This window comes from Oryx dammah, unplaced genomic scaffold (genome assembly GCF_014754425.2).
Source record: "Oryx dammah isolate SB20612 unplaced genomic scaffold, SCBI_Odam_1.1 HiC_scaffold_23, whole genome shotgun sequence".
Taxonomy (NCBI): Eukaryota; Metazoa; Chordata; class Mammalia; order Artiodactyla; family Bovidae; genus Oryx; species Oryx dammah.
Genome location: NW_024070207.1, coordinates 12111233 through 12128134, shown reverse-complemented (window position 1 = coordinate 12128134; position 16902 = coordinate 12111233). Strand labels below are relative to the sequence as shown.

The 16902-nt window shown below is 44.6% G+C and overlaps 1 protein-coding gene across 2 annotated transcripts; it reads left to right on the top strand.

Annotated features, from left to right (window-relative positions):
• Positions 1-1284: 1284 nt before the first annotated feature.
• PLP1 (proteolipid protein 1) lies at positions 1285-16595 on the top strand. Of its 2 annotated transcripts, none has more exons than XM_040264990.1 (8): positions 1285-1350; positions 1453-1586; positions 10179-10365; positions 11920-12076; positions 13250-13418; positions 13867-13940; positions 14697-14762; positions 16029-16595. In XM_040264990.1, the coding sequence occupies exons 2-8, from the start codon at positions 1583-1585 to the stop codon at positions 16098-16100; spliced, it is 729 nt and encodes a 242-aa protein (XP_040120924.1). In that variant the 5' UTR covers positions 1285-1350; positions 1453-1582; the 3' UTR covers positions 16101-16595. The 2 variants fall into 2 exon arrangements, with proteins under 2 accessions (XP_040120924.1, XP_040120923.1); XM_040264989.1 differs by having other exon boundaries at positions 11920-12181.
• The last annotated feature ends 307 nt before the right edge of the window (positions 16596-16902 follow it).

Genomic DNA, 16902 nt, shown 5'->3' with positions numbered 1-16902 from the left:
TCCTCAAAGGCCATCCATGGGAGGATGCAGACCTCAAAGTCAAGAGAGTTGTGTCTCTCTGAGGCTCCTGAAGGGCTAGGGAACACAAACAAGCAGTTTGATCAGTTCAGTTCAGTTCAGTTCAGTCGCGCAGTCGTGTCTGACTCTTTGCGACCCCATGAATGGCAGCACGCCAGGCCTCCCTGTCCATCACCAACTCCCAGAGTTCACGCAGACTCACGTCCATCGAGTCAGTGATGCCATCCAGCCATCTCATCCTCTGTTGTCCCCTTCTCCTCCTGCCCCCAATCCCTCCCAGCATCAGAGTCTTTTCCAATGAGTCAACACTGGTTAAGATTCAGTTCTTTTAGAAAACCTTCCATACGCGAATCCCACCTAGTCCCAGGCACTCAGATACCTTCACAGTCTTTAGAAATAATTATTATTAGGTTTTGTATATTATTATTTCCTTGATTTGGCTATTTTTCATCATGCTTCTTTCTGTGAGGCAAGGACCATATTTCTTTCCCCTTCCCTCCACACTCACTGTCAACCATGGCTTTACCACAACCCACTCCTTGCCTCTCATCACCCTGGATACAGCTCTCTCATGACACTCTCTTCTAAGGGTGGGGTATTGACTACCTAATTCCCAGATTGTGTTCTGTCAAAGTCAGTTACCTTCCATGGAGATCACCCACATCCCCAACTCTCGCCTTTCTTTTAGCCTGTTCCGTGAACCTGCACAACGTGTCTGCTTGTCCCCTCCCTGGGTCTCCGTTTCCCTGTCTATAAACTGATTACAATTCTAGCTTTCTCCAGCTTGGTCAAAATCTGTTCGAGGAATCAACAGCTTGTGTTTTGTCCTCATTCAGTTGAAACCAGGAAGGATTTGGAGGAAATTATTTTTAAAAGACAATTTTTTTTCTCTATTGTGTTTCTAAAACTGGAATGGGAAGAGTTGGGAGAAGCAATTATTTTCTAAAGAGTGGTGGGGGAGGGTAAAGGAGGGTAGGGTCAAGGGCAGCTAGGCGTGAGGGGTGGTGTTGGGGCAGAGTTAGAAGGACTAGGAGATCACATCTAGGCTTTTGACCCTGACTGCCTCACCAGGGCTACCACCTTCATGGCCTCCGACACTTATGCTGCCACATCTCATACCAAAATAGACCCAAGGATCAGTTGGAGGATTGCAGGACCTCTTTCTTTTATTTCCACCCCCAAACCACATTTCCAGATGTCTCTGCAGCAAAGCGAAATTCCACATAGGCAAGCCTTAGGGGAGGGGGGAAAGAAAAAAAGAAAAAGAGACAATTGGCACTGAAAAGCAGAAAGAGAAGATGGAGGTCTTAGAGAAGGGAGTATCCTGAGGAGGTGGGGACAAGGGGAGGAGAAGGGGAGGAGGAGAGGAGGAGGAAAGTGGGCCTGTCCCTTTAAGGGGGTTGGCTGTCAATCAGAAAGCCCTTTTCATTGCAGGAGAAGAGGACAAAGATACTCAGAGAGAAAAAGTAAAGGACCGAAGAAGGAGACTGGAGAGACCAGGATCCTTCCAGCTGAACAAACAGACTAGCCAGCCGGCTACCATTGGAGTCAGAGTCCCAAAGACATGGGTGAGTTTCAAAAACTTTAGATTGGAAGATTCAAGCCAGAGCATAGGAATTTGCAAGAACTTTGGGGTTCAGAGTTTCTAATGGTTGAAATGAATTGTATTCTGGCACTTGTTTTCTTTTTCATTCCTTAGCACGCAATTAGATTAACTCCTTCTCTGCTGTACTGAGAATGATGCTTTATTTCCAAAGAACTCCAGCAACACATGGCGAGTCCCACAGGTCCTTGGAGAGAGTGTCTGGAGGGCTGGATGTGGTCATGTGTCCTCCTACCCTCTTACTTCCCTCTGCCTTCTCTTTTCCCCTGGTCCCCATGTACTGGTAATGGCCTGGTCAGCTGACATCCTTGGTTCTGCTGGAGGCAACTAATGTTGGCTGGCTCTCAGTTGTTCAAAATGACTGCTTGCTTGAAACAAAATTTGGACCCTGTGGGGTATCAGAATGAAATTGTCATGGCTGTGGAGGCTGATGTCAAGTTCAGGAAATGAAAATAAAGTCCTCAATGGCTTTACCATAAGGAAGAGATATGGGTAGGGCTGTGTGTGTGTGTGTGCACGCATGCACCCGTTTGGGTTACCATATCTAGTAAATATTGCAGACTTAGCTTTCCTGAGGGCATGACTCAGATTTTAAATCCCTGCTATGACAAGGAGAGACCTTAGGGCTCTTGCTGACTTGGTTGAGTCCTGAGGGCATCTCCGTAGAGAGAAGCTACATGATCTGGTCTCTTGCAGTGTCCGCTCAGCGCAAGATGTACAGAGCACAAGGATTTTTGTCCATACAGGAGGCCACAGAACCATGTAGACATTGCTCACATTTGCCAAAACAAGAACAACAGCTTGAATGTGTCCTAAATGAAATGAGAATCAACTGTCCTGTGTATTCACCATCAAATGTATTACCCAGAAGGTTCCAAAAGCATCTACGGAGATGGGTTTTCAATTATATTAGGCTAGTGTCAGTTTTTAGGTTGTTTCATCCTGAAACACTGAGAGAGCTCTTGAGGCATGTATTCAGGCAGGATAATTAAGGCACGAGCACTGGACTAGAAGTGAACATAATGAGGTGCGAATCCCAGATCTGCTACTTATGAACTTCATGACATTGGGTAGGTTGCTATGAATTATTACTTCATCATCTAGAAAATAGGGATAATGATAATTGCTTTGTCTAATTTCAGAGTTATAAAAATAAAAAATAATATATTGGAGTCCTTTGAAAATGGGCAAACTCTGTAACAGTTGTAAATAATAATACTAATTATTATACAATGATGCATGTACAGGCTGTCTCTTATTCTTCCTGAAGTGATTGAGCTTTCTTTGCATGTACTTCGTGCACTTGGGTAAGAATTGTCCAATCAAGTGGGGCCAGATGAGAGGTGAATATTGCAAGAACTCAATTCCTGTCCTAGGTAATGTCAAGAACCTTACCTGAAGTCAGGGCAGCTGATTGGGTAGGTTGTGAATAAAAAACAGAGAGGGAGTAAGGAAGGATGCTGAATACTACTTCCTCAGGGAGTAAAAGCCCTGAGGAAAAGACAGGAAAAATCAGGTGACTATAGGGACATTTTCCTGTTACAGAGGCTGAATGATTTTCTCCAGGGAAGATTATTGCAGATGAGGGCACAGCCGAAGCTGTGTATGGGATCTCTTATTCTGAGGGTGAGCCACACTTGGGCTAGGTGCACATGATGGTGTAGCCATTATGTTCTCAGTTATGCAATAGCAAAGTATTGATATTTCAAATACTTCATAAGTATAGACCATCTCTAGCAAGGTACTGGACTGTTACTGCTTCTGACAGGGAGTGTGTTGCTGTCTAACTATTGCACTAGATGAATTATATCATAGAATCTGGGATTGGACTGGAAGGAACTTTAGAAGCTGTCTGAGCTAATTCTCAGTGCAGAATTCCCTTCTCCAATGTTCCTACAGCTTCTTCTTCATCATCCCCAGGAACAGGAAGCTCACTACCTCCACCACAGAGAATCAAGTAGGATCGGAAATGAGGAGGAACAGGGAATTCTGTAGTGTTCACACAAAAGATTTACAAGCGACATGATAGTTCAATAAACCTTTTCCTGATTTGGGAGAGGGATGTTCCAAATGAGTCCTTCGGATAACAATGGAACTGGAAAAGAGCCAAAGAGCAGTAGCTGATTATTCTCTGCTTAGCAACACAATGCCATTACTGAACAGCAAAATATTGGCTCTTGCAAAGCCTGATGTCTGAGAACACTGGCTGTTACCCTGGTAACCAGACTATGATGCTTCCCTCCAAAGGTGGCTGTTTGCTGAGCAGTGTAGTTTTGGCTGGCTCATAGTGTGAGTGCAGCCCAGGCAAAAAGTGTGGAGGCAGAGCAGGGGTCCAGGTTTTTACAAAATGCCTGAAGACTAACTGAATCCCATCATGATGGCAAGAAGGCTGCAAGAGTGCCAGGAGCTAAAAAGAAAGCAGATGAAAACCAGCACATTCACTTACTTTTCCTAGAGACACTGACTAAAATGATCATATGTACCCTTCCCCACCCCACTCCTCACCTCGGCCCAGCAGAGCCAGAGGAGAACCAGGCAGATTGAAAGGTCTGCTCTGCTTCAAGGGCCTTTTGCCCTGGCTTTCTGCTAGGAAAGCCAGAAATTTACTCAATAACCTGCCAACTAGAACTATGCTCTCAAATCTCTCTGAGTAGTAAATAGACCCAAGAAACCCTTGAGAAATGGGTAGGAGGGAAAATACAGTCTCCAAACCCATGAAAGGAGAACCCTAGCCAATGGCATCTTTTCCCCTTGTTGTGTGTTATCTTGAAGCCTTGAAAACCATCCCCAGGGTTCTTGGTTTTGAAAGAAAACAACAGTAGAAATGCCCTCCTTGCCCACAGAACTTCAGGTCCAGAAAACATCAAGTTAGGGCAGTAAACTGATTGGGAAAGATAACAGCAGCCTTGGCAGGTGAATAGAGTAGCTTTCCCTTCCCTTCCCACTGTCAGGGCCTGCCTAGTGTCAAGCTCTCATGAAAAACCCCTTGGTTATTTTAAAATGGTCCTAAAGGTGATCACTCAGCTCTGCACTGGCCTCTGAGCTTTCTGCCAGGCCAGGCTCTGGAAAGGAGTCAGTGACAGCCTAAGGAAGAGAACAAGGTTCCCTAGATCAGCTTCACACTTCAACCAAGGGAAGAGGAGGAATTGGTGGGAGACTAGGCTAAGGAATGAAGTATGGAAACTGTTGTCTCTCAGCTTAGTGCCAGTTGCTTCTCTTTCACTTTCCCAGAAGTGGGCAAAGTGAGGACAACATGTCAGGGAGAGAGTTAACAATCCAGTCTCTACCCCAGCCTCCCAATGTTTGGGTACAAGTTGGCATACATCAATGCACGTGTGCACCCATGCATGTGTGCATGTGTGAGTGTGTGCGTTTGGGGGAGGAGTAGGGAATATAGGAAACAAAGTGGTCCAGATGCTGTTGCCATGGTGATAATAATATCTTTTCAAAGAGGAGGCTGCATTTCATTTTTATTTAATTATGTCTGCATGACTTGACTATCTAGCAAGCTTGGATTTTCATGGCCCAGTGGCTACAGAGCCCCTTTCCAGCACTTGAACATGGTATAAGGGCTGATTTCATGTAGGAAAGACAAGATTACAAGCAGGGTTTTGTCTGATCTGGATAAAGCCAGAAGCAGAAGTCTTTGTCTCTGGCACCTCCTGATGATTGTTGTTTTACTCCTAGAACCCACCCATTCATCCCCATCCATTCCTGGTACCAGTCACGGCTGCTCTAGCATCTTGGCCCCGTCAACTGCGATAGGTCCTGATCAAGTGAGCCTCTGTTCATGGGGTGAGGTTAAGGGGTGGGTTCTGGGAGGAGGGTAAAACTGTAGCTCAGATTAGAGACTTAGAGAGATGGGGCCAGTTTTTCACTCAATGAGCCTGCCTGTTGTTTAGCTCTATTGTATAGAGTTCTTCTATCTCTCCCTTTGTCAGCTGGATTCAAGGGACAGGCTGGGATTTGTGCAAGGCACAATTGGTCTCTTTCTATTATCCCTTTTGATCAAAGACCTTCCTTTCCTCCCTTTGATGGGTTCCCAGATTCAAACTGAATTTACATCATGGAGCTCGTCCTTGAGGCATGCCCAGGGCATGGGAAAGGAGGGAGGGCTTGGGAGCTCTTGGCTCCTGCTTAAAGAGACAGCATCAGGATCAACCCAGTACCGTGGATAGACAGAAATCTGGACGAGAGTCACAGCAGTCCTGTTGATCCTTGTCAGATTCCTGTGAAGAGCATTAATGAGAAGGACTTGAAGTTCTGTCACAGATTGATTAGTTTTGGGAGTTCGCAGATACATCTAGCCAACACTGAATATTTTTCCTTTGCTTACATTTTGCCCACAGGGCTTGGTTATACACATTTTAACACTAGATTGTAGGTAGCTTTGGTCTTTGATTTGCTGATATGTTTGTTCTCCCCAAGACTGAAAGGTCTTTGAAGGAAAAGACTGGGCCTTATAGTTCCCTTTTGTTTCCCACAGTATCTAGGTTATTGCCATATGCTTAATAATTGTACTGGATGCAATGAATGGAAAGGAAAACCCTGGGGAAGGTCATTATTTTTCTGTATGATCTCTCATCAAAGTCAGGTGGTTTAGGGACTTACCCGGCAGTCCAGTGGTTAAGACTTTGCCTTCCAACGCAGGGGGCACAAATTCAATCCCTGGTCAGGGAGCTAAGATCCCACATCCCTAAGAGCCAAAACCTTCAAAAAAACATAAAATAGAAGCAATATATTATAACAATTCAGTAACGACTTTAAAAATGATCTATATAAAAACCTTTAGAAAAGGTCAGGTGGTTTAATTCAATTCAGTTGCTTTGGGTAATATTATTGCTATATAGTTCTTTTCTGCCAACTCCACCATGTTGCAGTCAATACTTAGCCTGGAAATGTATGTAAGAATGTTTCCTGAGAGGCCAGGGAGGTTCTATAGAATCCCTCATGGCCTTCCTGAAACAAAACTGTACCTTTTCAACCATGAAGTCTGAAATGGAGACCCTTTGGCTTTACGTTATTGTTCACACACCCCCAAATCAAAGGGAACCCAATGAAGCTTTCTCAGAATGTTTTGATTGTAAACTCCCTTGATGGCACAATTTCTTGCATGTTCTGAGTTTTTCCCAGTTGGAATCCAAAATTCGATTTTTTGCTTGGGCTGACTGGTGGAGATTCTTCACTTCTGCTGAACTTAAATGCCCTCAGAACAAACATTTCATTTCAATGTGAAGAGATAGACATCTTATGCTGATATTGTTGAACTATTTATAGCTGAAGAGTGAAAGATATACTCAGGGCCATTTAATTTCAACTCCACGTTAGAGACTCATTAAAGCCTAGGTCTTTCTTGTACCTTGCTTCAAGTGACAGTAAAGCAGAAAAGGGGGTGCTAAGTTATTTGAGCTCTAAGAAAATGGAGGAAAAATGGATTGAAGAAGAAAGACTATCAGTGGATGATTCAGAGTTGCTCCCAAGGCTTAGCCCTTTATCACCCAGTAAGAACACTATATATGATACTCTCGATTATTTGGATGATACAGGGATCAGATAGACTAACGAGGCTTTCCCCTCTGATCTTTACAACCCTGGAGGGGGCATCAGCTGAAACTTAAGAGTGGAATTCTGTTTCGTTAGCAAGAGTTCACGTTTTTTCATTCCTGATCTCACTTGCACCACCTTTTAGCCCTTTCCAGGATAAAAAAAGGTGGGGTGAGTCAGTGGGCACAGGACGGTCACTTTCTAGGGAGGATGGTTCTCCTTACTCTGGGCTAAACAAACAGTTCTTCCATTGTTCCCTGGGTCTGACCCCCTTCCCACCCCGAGGCCTGGAGGCCCCTGCAGAATACCAATGAGGCTCCTGAGATCTCAGGGAAAAAACAAGGCTTCTTTGTCCAGGGGAGCTATGGAGGGTTCTGTCCAAGCCCTGACCCTGTGCTGCGGAGAGAGGGAACAGTGGGGTCCTGCACCTTCCCCTCCCTCCACCCCCAGGCTTCAGAGACCTTCTTTAGTAGAAGATTCTAAGCGTTTGGGAGTGGGGAAGATTTGGATAGGCAGAGAAGGAAAATGGCAGCACTGTTTATTTCCAAGCTCCTTTTCTTGACTTACAAGACGCATCTAGTATCTTGACCTGTTAAGAAAGAGGAAGATCGATATCTGAATGTTTCCTGAGAACAATAATCAATTTCAAGTGCTGTGTTTTTCTCTCTGATTTATACGTGCTTTTATGTGGATGTTTGCATTCATGCATGTGCCCCCACTCTGGCACAAATGTGTACATGTGGGGACACACACACACACACACACACACCCCCCATGCACGAGCTCTAATGAAGCTCTCTTACCAAGCACAATTCATACTAAGTAAGCTGTGCCTCCACTTAGAGCAGCGAAGCCACAAACTGATTGCTTTCCATAGAGGCCAAGTTTTCTGACAGCAGGCCTTCAGTTCTTAGAGAAGGGAGGAAATGCCGTTCTGCTTCAGATGTTAGCTACTTATTTTGCTTGGCTTGGGCTTCTATGCCTCATCGCTGGGGTGACACACAAGAATATTGGGAAGAGGCTCTTTGAGCACCAAGGAAGGGCTGCCATTTTAGGGGACAGTGGGTAAGAGGACTCACTTGTGGCCCTGAGAGCAGAGACAAATGCCTCTACCTCAGCTTTCTCACGATAGAGAGAATTTGGTCCTTCAGAATCTGTTCACATGGACATAGTTCAGGAACATCACCAGATGGTCAAGCACTAGGGGCTAAAAAGAAACTGTACTAGCATTAAGAGAGTCAGGCAAAGGATTTTCCTGGTCCCTGGCATTAAAAAAATGAGCTTTGGATAAAGTCCAAATCTAAAAGTCAATACAATGCATTTTATTTGTGTCAGGAGTTTTAGCATGCTTTCCCAAAATAGCAGCTTCTTGGCACATTTGCTATTTATTTGTGTGTGTGTATGCACACAAATAATTTATATATGCATATAGTATATCAACCCTGAATATTCATTGGAAGGACTGATGCTGAAGCTCCAATACTTTGGCCACTTGATGCGTAGAGATGCCTCATTGGAAAAGACCCTGATGCTGGAAAACATTAAGGGCAGAAGGAGAAGAAGATGAGGATGAGATGGTTGGATGGCATCATCAACTCAATGGACATGAGTCTGAGCAAACTCCGGGAGATAGTGAAGGACAGAGAAGCCTGGCATGCTGCAGTCCATGGGGTCACAAAGAGTCGAACACGACAGTGACTGAACAGCAACAATGCATATAATATATACAAAATAATTCATATATCATATCTATATGATATGTGAATAGATGGATAAAATTAATGTATATATAACTTCTTTTCTGAAGATTTTCATTTCTTTCACCTTTTGGGGTTACGGCCAAGAGGCTAGAAAGTGCCTTTCTCATCATCTACTGGACGTTTGTTGTTTCACTCCACATGACACCTTAGAGCTCAGGGCTTGTACTTGGGACACAGCTACTCTCAGAACCTGTGACTTCTTACGTGCTCTTCCTGTTTCTCAGCAACACTTGCATGGGGCCTGGGGTACCAGATCTGCGGAATTTCAGAGCTCAGCATTTTAAGACACCTGTATTCCCAGGCCCTAGTGTGTTTTGTCATGCCAGAAAGACATTTCATGCTTTGTTGACTTTGTATAACGTCTCTTTGTAGTTGTTTTGACAGAACTCCAGGGTAGGAATAAGGGTAGGGACACTGGCCAAACTGTAGCATAGGGGGACAAGTCAGCCATGCAAAGTGTCCCCAAATCTTTCAGCCTGTATGTTTACTACTGTGAATAATAGTCATCCTCCCGTGAACATCTCCTATCCTCTGCCAGTTCCCTCCTTTCTTTGGAGTGCTCTCCAGACATCCAGACTAAGAAGAATCAAGCATTCTGTGCCGCAAATGCAATGTTCAGAAATACCCAGGAACATGCAATTTCAGTTTTCCCACCTGAAATACTCTTTCAGGGTCAACTCTTGTCTGACAATATCAATATTTCTATGAAATTGGAAGGGCATTTACCCTTTGTAACCATTTACTAGGCTGCCTGAAACTGTTGGTTAAAAATGTCAGGTCTACCTAGCTCATTCTCCTCCATAGACAAAAATGTCCCTGTGGCAGAGTCTATGTCTTTTATATGTTCACACTCCACGTGACACCTAGCACAATGCTGGGTACATAGTAAGTACTCCATAAAAGTTGATAAATGGCGAAAACAAACAAATCAGAAGGGTAAGAAAGGAGGGAATGAGAGCATCATCTTTCCAGTGGCCTACTTGAAAACTGATTATTCAAAAACTCATGGACATTTTGGGAATTCAAGGCAAAGATTTATCTTCAAGAATGGGGCAAAATATGGTTGGGGGAGTCAGTCTCACATTCCCAAATTCTGAGGTTCTAGACTCTCCTGCTTTTGGTCTCTGAGGTGACCCCTCCTCCGTCCCTGCATCCATCCATGTGAGCACAGGGCCTGGCTGGGGTGGCAGAGAGAGGTGAGTGCTGAACTATGGATTGTACCTCCCTGACTGTTTGCCCTCCTTTTTCTTCAGGCTTATTAGAGTGCTGTGCAAGATGTCTCGTAGGGGCCCCCTTTGCTTCCCTGGTGGCCACTGGATTGTGTTTCTTTGGGGTGGCACTATTCTGTGGCTGTGGACATGAAGCACTCACTGGTACAGAAAAGTTAATTGAGACATATTTCTCCAAAAACTACCAGGACTATGAGTATCTTATCAATGTGTAAGTACCTACTCTCCCCCACCAATCCTGTCTATCTTGGAGACACAGAACTCATCAGTACCTTAGTGACTAGTAGGGGATTGGTGTGGAGCCAGACAGAATTCCTGGGTCTTCCTTCTTTTTTAAACAACATTTTTTATTGGGGTATAGTTGCTTTACAGTGTTGTGTTAGTTTCTGCTGTACAGCAAAGTGAATCAGCTATATCTATACACATATCCCCTCCTTCTTGGACCTCCCTCCTACTCTCCCCTGCCATCCTACCCATCTAGGTCATCATAGAACACAAAGGTGAGCTCTCTGTGCTAATAGAGCAGCTTCCCACTAACTATCTATTTTACACATGGTAGTGTATATATAGTGAAAGTGAATATATATGGGGCTTCCCAGGTGGTGTTAGTGGTAAAGAACCTGCCTGCCAAGGTTCTTGGTTGGGAAGGTCCTGGGTTGGGAAGGTCCCCTGGAGGAGGGTGTGGCTACCCATTCCAGTATTCTTGCCTGGAGAATCCCCATGGACAGAGGAGCCTGGCGGGCTATGGTCCATAGTGTCGCAAAGAGTTGGACATGACTGAAGCGACTTAGCACACACACAGTGTATATATATGTCAATCCCAATCTCCCAATTTATCCATCCCTCCCCCAACTCTATGTCCACACATCTGTTCTCTATTTACATCTCTATTTTACGTCTCTATTTACGTCTGTTTACGTCTCTATTCTTGCCCTGCAGATAGGTTCATCTGTACCATTTTTTCTAGATTCCACATACACACATTGATATGTGTGCAGATTCCACCTAAAGCACATCTGAAGCCCTAAATGAAGGGGAAGTGCCACATTTAGGGGAGGAGGTCTGGCCGCCTGCCACCTCACTCCTAACCACACCCCCTCCACCCCTGCCCTTGCTTTGTCTCACATGTTCTCATTTCTGCTAGGTAGGGTTCACATGGACTGAGTTGGAGCCTCTGCAGTGGTCCATATAGAGAACTTGCGGGAGGCAGACTGATGAGACGAGAGGCGGGCCGCTGCTCTCGTTTCACCACACCACTTGAGTGTGCTCTGGCCCAATACTAAGCCTCTCCTGTTTCTAGAGCAAGTTAGGCTCTATTTCCTTCATCCATCTTCCTTCTTACCTAGCTCCTTTCTCCTCTCTCCTCTGAGGGAGCATCCCTGAAGGGTCAGGCCAAGGAAAGTAGGGTCCCAGTTCTTCAGGTCACAGGGTAAGCCAAATGTGGGGGAGGAGCATCTTCTTTTACTTCAATAAGTGTTAGTTGCTCAGTCGTGCCCGACTCTTTGTGACCCTATGGACTGTAGCCTGCCAGGCTCCTCTGTCCATGGGATTCTCCAGGCAAGAATACTGGAGTGGGTTGCCATTCCCTTCTCCAGTTACTTCAATAAGTACAAGGTAGAAGCCTAGAGGAAGAACCTAGTGATTCCCCTAAAGCATCCCTAGCCTTGTTTAGAAGCCTATTCAAGAGTCCAACTGACTTATGCAGCAAGGGAACCAGGTCCTCCATGCATAAGATTTTCTGGCTTTGTGTTATCTGTTAACACAGGATCCATGCTTTCCAGTATGTCATCTATGGAACTGCCTCTTTCTTCTTCCTTTATGGGGCCCTCCTGCTGGCCGAGGGCTTCTACACCACCGGCGCAGTCAGGCAGATCTTTGGCGACTACAAGACCACCATCTGCGGCAAGGGCCTGAGTGCAACGGTAACAGGGGGCCAGAAGGGGAGGGGTTCCAGAGGCCAACATCAAGCTCATTCTTTGGAGCGGGTGTGTCATTGTTTGGGAAAATGGCTAGGACATCCCGACAAGGTGATCATCCTCAGGATTTTGTGGCAATAACAAGGGGTGGGGGACAACTGGGCATGAGTCTGTGGCCTCATCCCCACCCAAGGCTGGGTCCTCTCTAGGGGCCTGGCTTCTGAGTGAGGACCTGATGGCTACGGCCAAATGAGAAGGTCAGGAAGAACGTGGTGCCCAGCCGGCTTAGCTTCACTTTTCAAAATGTCCCTAGAAAATTTCATCTCAAAAGGGAAAGCCTGGATTCTGTGGGGTGCTTCATACAATCAGACCATTTCTAAGCCATCTACTGGTACCTCTTTGATCCCTTCCTAGCTGGGACCACAACAAGAGTAGATCTGACTGCCTAAGAATTTAAAATGTTACTCAGTGGATTGAGATGTAGATTCCTGATCTGAGAGGGAGGGTGGATCATAGAAATTGACTCCGAGATGGAATCCATACTATTCTGGGATCCTACATTGTTGAAGGTCCCAGAGGGAACTAGTATAGATCTGCATGTTTAAGGCCTTATCTGTCAGAGGGCTATTATGCTTCTAGTGAGGTACACATTGGTTTCCAGCCTCTAGAGTTAAAGACCATTTGGGGGCTGAACATCTGGGGGTTGTGCTGTTATCTTTTGTGGCTAGCAGTTGGCTTAGAAAGGTTTTTGGATTGGAAATTAAAATTTCTTATTGGCTTTGTTCAATAACTAGGGATCCAAAGTCCTTTGACAAGGGACATTTTCTAAGCTCAGCCTAAGGCATTTAAATGGCACGACTTTCTTTCAAGATCTTTTTTGATTTCTTTACACCTCATCTGTCCAAACAATCTCCCGAAGCCTTTCTAACCCAGGGGTCCTCCTCACTCCAACCCCCACCCATTCTCCCCCTCCCCGTCATTACTTGGGGCCAATTCTCTAGTAGATAAGATACTGCCAATGACATTTGGCAGAGGTGCCCCGTTTACTAATTTTATTTGGCGGAGATCCCTGAAATCTGGTTTCATGTCTGGCACATGCCATTCCAGGATCTCTTTGTTTACATTTCAATGTCTACAGACTGACACTGATTTCTAACCACTCCATGTCAATTGTTTTAGTTTGTGGGCATCACCTATGCCCTGACCGTTGTGTGGCTCCTGGTGTTTGCTTGCTCTGCTGTGCCTGTATACATTTACTTCAACACCTGGACCACCTGCCAGTCTATTGCTGCCCCCAGCAAGACCTCTGCAAGTATAGGCACTCTCTGTGCTGATGCCAGAATGTATGGTGAGTTAGGGCGGCTTGGCTCTCCTACTCCCTATCGAAGCATGATATATTTGGTTCTTAGGCTAAGGAGGGTGGTAATTATGGGGAGAAATAAGAAGTATGGATGCTTGGATCTTAGTTCGTTAATCCCTCTCCACTGAAACCAGAGAGATTTCTTCCCTGAGAAGGGAACTTGTTGGAAGTGGTGGGAGTTTTCTTGGCTGTTTGCACTCCTCTCTCTTAGTTGACTGCTGTTCTGAAACCAGAAGCAGCCCATTTCAATAACAAACAGAAAATTGTGCAACTGTTCAATACCACCTTCTATTTTTTGAGTAAATCTTTAGAAAAGAAAATCCTGATAATTGGTGGGATCCAACTTTTCAGCCAGGATGATTAAAGATGAAAGAAGTTCTCCAGGTAACCCCAAAGCTCTGTGAAGCTTACCTTGTGGTATCTGTCTCTTACTTAGGTGTTCTCCCATGGAATGCTTTCCCTGGCAAGGTGTGTGGCTCCAACCTTCTGTCCATCTGCAAAACAGCTGAGGTGAGTGAGCCACTGGGTTATTTTATAATCAAATCGCCCAAACTGTAACATTTCTACCCATCTCGGATTTTTAGGACCACAGTTTCTCTTTGCTGGGTTTTGAGTTAGCAGATTGCCTTCTGTGAAGTATCGCCTGAGCCAGTGAGCATATACCTGGTAAAATATCTAGTTTCCTAAAAACAGCAGATAAAACCTTCCATTCTAAGGCTTCCTCTCTTAAAAGAGAAATTTGTAGCTTTAGGTAGATAGAGCTTAATGGCAAAATCCCCCAAGTGAACATTTTTATTCTTAAAAACCTTATCAAAGAAATGAGTTGTGCACAGATATTCATAGATTTTATAACACACTTTTCGTTTGGAACTTCTCAATCTCATTTAAAAAGAAAGTACATTTGAAAAAGGAAAACACTGTATTGAAAATGGATATTATGCACAAATGCAGCAGGGGAATAAAAGGAAGGAAGAAGGCAGTAAACTATTTCTTTGAAAGCAAAATGTTTTGGGATCCCAGGTACAACCGTGGGGAACCAGTTGATTATTTGGGAGGACTATATTATTTTATGAGTATTCTATGTTCTGGGTGCTATGGGTACACGGAAGAATGGGAGGCCTATACTCTGGGATGTGATAAGTTAGTTAGAGATGCCAAATTAACACACAAAAAAATATCACCACCTTCTGAAAGTTGTGCTTCACAATCTACAGCACAGCTTATTTTTGCTCTTGCAAGACCCAGTTCTTCTGCATTTTCTTACAGTTCCAAATGACCTTCCATCTGTTTATTGCTGCATTTGTGGGGGCTGCAGCCACACTGGTTTCCCTGGTGAGTTGTCTTTGAATGATCTTGGCAAATAAATGGTCCTGGGATAGCTTGGAGACAGCTATACTGAAAGGTAAAAAGATAGATTCCTTCTAAACTTGAAATGCTGGTGAGAAGCTCCTGGGCAGAGACGGCAGAGTATGGAGACTATGCCTTTCTACTTTGGGTTGGCAAGGCAGAAAATTTTCAAAAATGAGATAGGAACAAGCAAAGTGATATGAGGGAAGAGGAGGAAAGAGATTTGTGGTCAAGAAATAAGATATTGGGACTTCGCTGGTGGTTCAGTGGCTAAGACTCTGAGCTCCCAACACAAGGGACCTGGGTTTGATCCCTGATCAGGGAATTAGATACCACATGCCACAACTAAGAGTTCGCATGCTGTTACTAAAGATTCTACAAGCTGCAACAAAGATCAAAGATCCCATTTACTGCGACTAAGACCCGGCACAGCCAAATACATATAAACATACATAATTTTAAAAAGAATAATAAGATAGAGCATTTACAGAGCATGTAACATTGCCAAGTGCTTTGCAGTCAGAAATTATCGTTAATTCTTAACACATCCTGGTCAGATCAGTGACAAGAACACTGAGACCTTACTAAACATGATTTTTTTGTAGCCTGGAATTCTATATACCATAAACAGGAATCCATCTGGGATGCCTTCCAAGGGATTTAGTTACTCTCCTGAAAATACTGGAAGGACCTCTTAACACTGCTAGAATTGTTATTATTGATGGTGTTATGGCACAGTGTCAATGTCGTGCCTTCATTATTAAGAACACGGGGTACTGAATAAGTGTTGATCCACCAAGAATCAGCTTGCAGCACTCCTGGCTCCCACCGCTGAGGGTTTTCTCCAGAGTTGACTTGTTCCTCATCTTGTGAAATACATGGCTGTATTAAGTGGGAGAATGTTGTGCTGCCCAGTGGGGCTATGCCTCCATAGTAAGTCTAGGTCCCTCAGACATACAGATGTGATGATGGCAGAGCCCAGGTAGTGTTCACTTCCCTGAGGAAAACTCAGTGCTGGGCAGAGCAGAGGTGTGGAAAAAGTCCTTGTCGAGTTGATTCTCTGGGCCTGTCTCCTGGAGGACGTCTAGTCAAGCATACAGGGAAAAGCCTGAATGTGTTCCTTTGTGCAGAATATGTTTTTCTTTATTTACCTGTGATTTTATTTCTACCCTTCCTCATTCCCAAAAGGATCGGAAGAGAGAGAGCTGCCTTTTCTACTCTCATGAGTCTTCTCTCTTCTCTTCCCTACAGCTCACCTTCATGATTGCTGCCACTTACAACTTTGCCGTCCTGAAACTCATGGGCCGAGGCACCAAGTTCTGATCTCCTGTAGAAATTTCCCTTTCTCTAATAGCGAGGCTCTAACCACACAGCCTACTGTGCTGCGTCTCCCATGTTAACTCTTTGCCTTTGCCACTGACTGGCCCTCTTCTTACTTGACGAGTGTAACAAGAAAGGAGAGTCTCACGGTGATTAATGTCTCTGCGGATTCTCCCCTCTTACGTACCTCTTTTAGTCATTTTGCTTCATAGCTGGTTCCTGCTAGAAATGGGAAATGCTTAAAGATGGTGACTCCCCAACTGCAAGTCACAAAGAAGTGGAGGCTCTCATTCAATTTTCAAGCATCTCCTGAGGACCAGGAAGTGTTTACTTCACAAAGGGCACTTCCACTGATGAAAACAAAGTGGAAAGAAAGATGTTCAGGTAGAGAGAAGGGAGGCACCTGTCCCCGCTGCCATCTTGGGAACCAAATATATTCTCTTTGGTGTACAAAACCGAGAACTCACTCCAGTCTCCCTAGTACCACTGAAGAGAGAAAAAAAAAAAAAAAAAAAGAATGCCAGCAAAACAATAAGAGCATTTGCCCAAATCTACCTATTGCAGCTGGGAGAAGGGGGTCAAAGCAAGGATCTTTCTCCCATAGAAAGAGAGCACTGACCCCGATGGCGATGGACTATTTAAGCCCTAACTCAGCCAACCTTACTTATAGCATAAGGGAGCATAGTGTTTGTGTAGACAAAGGGGGCGCTTGGCCTTATACCTCGTTAGAGAAGAGAAACAGGGTGTAGTCAGCATCTTCTTACTCCCTTCTCCCTGATAACAGCTACCATGACAACCCTGTGGT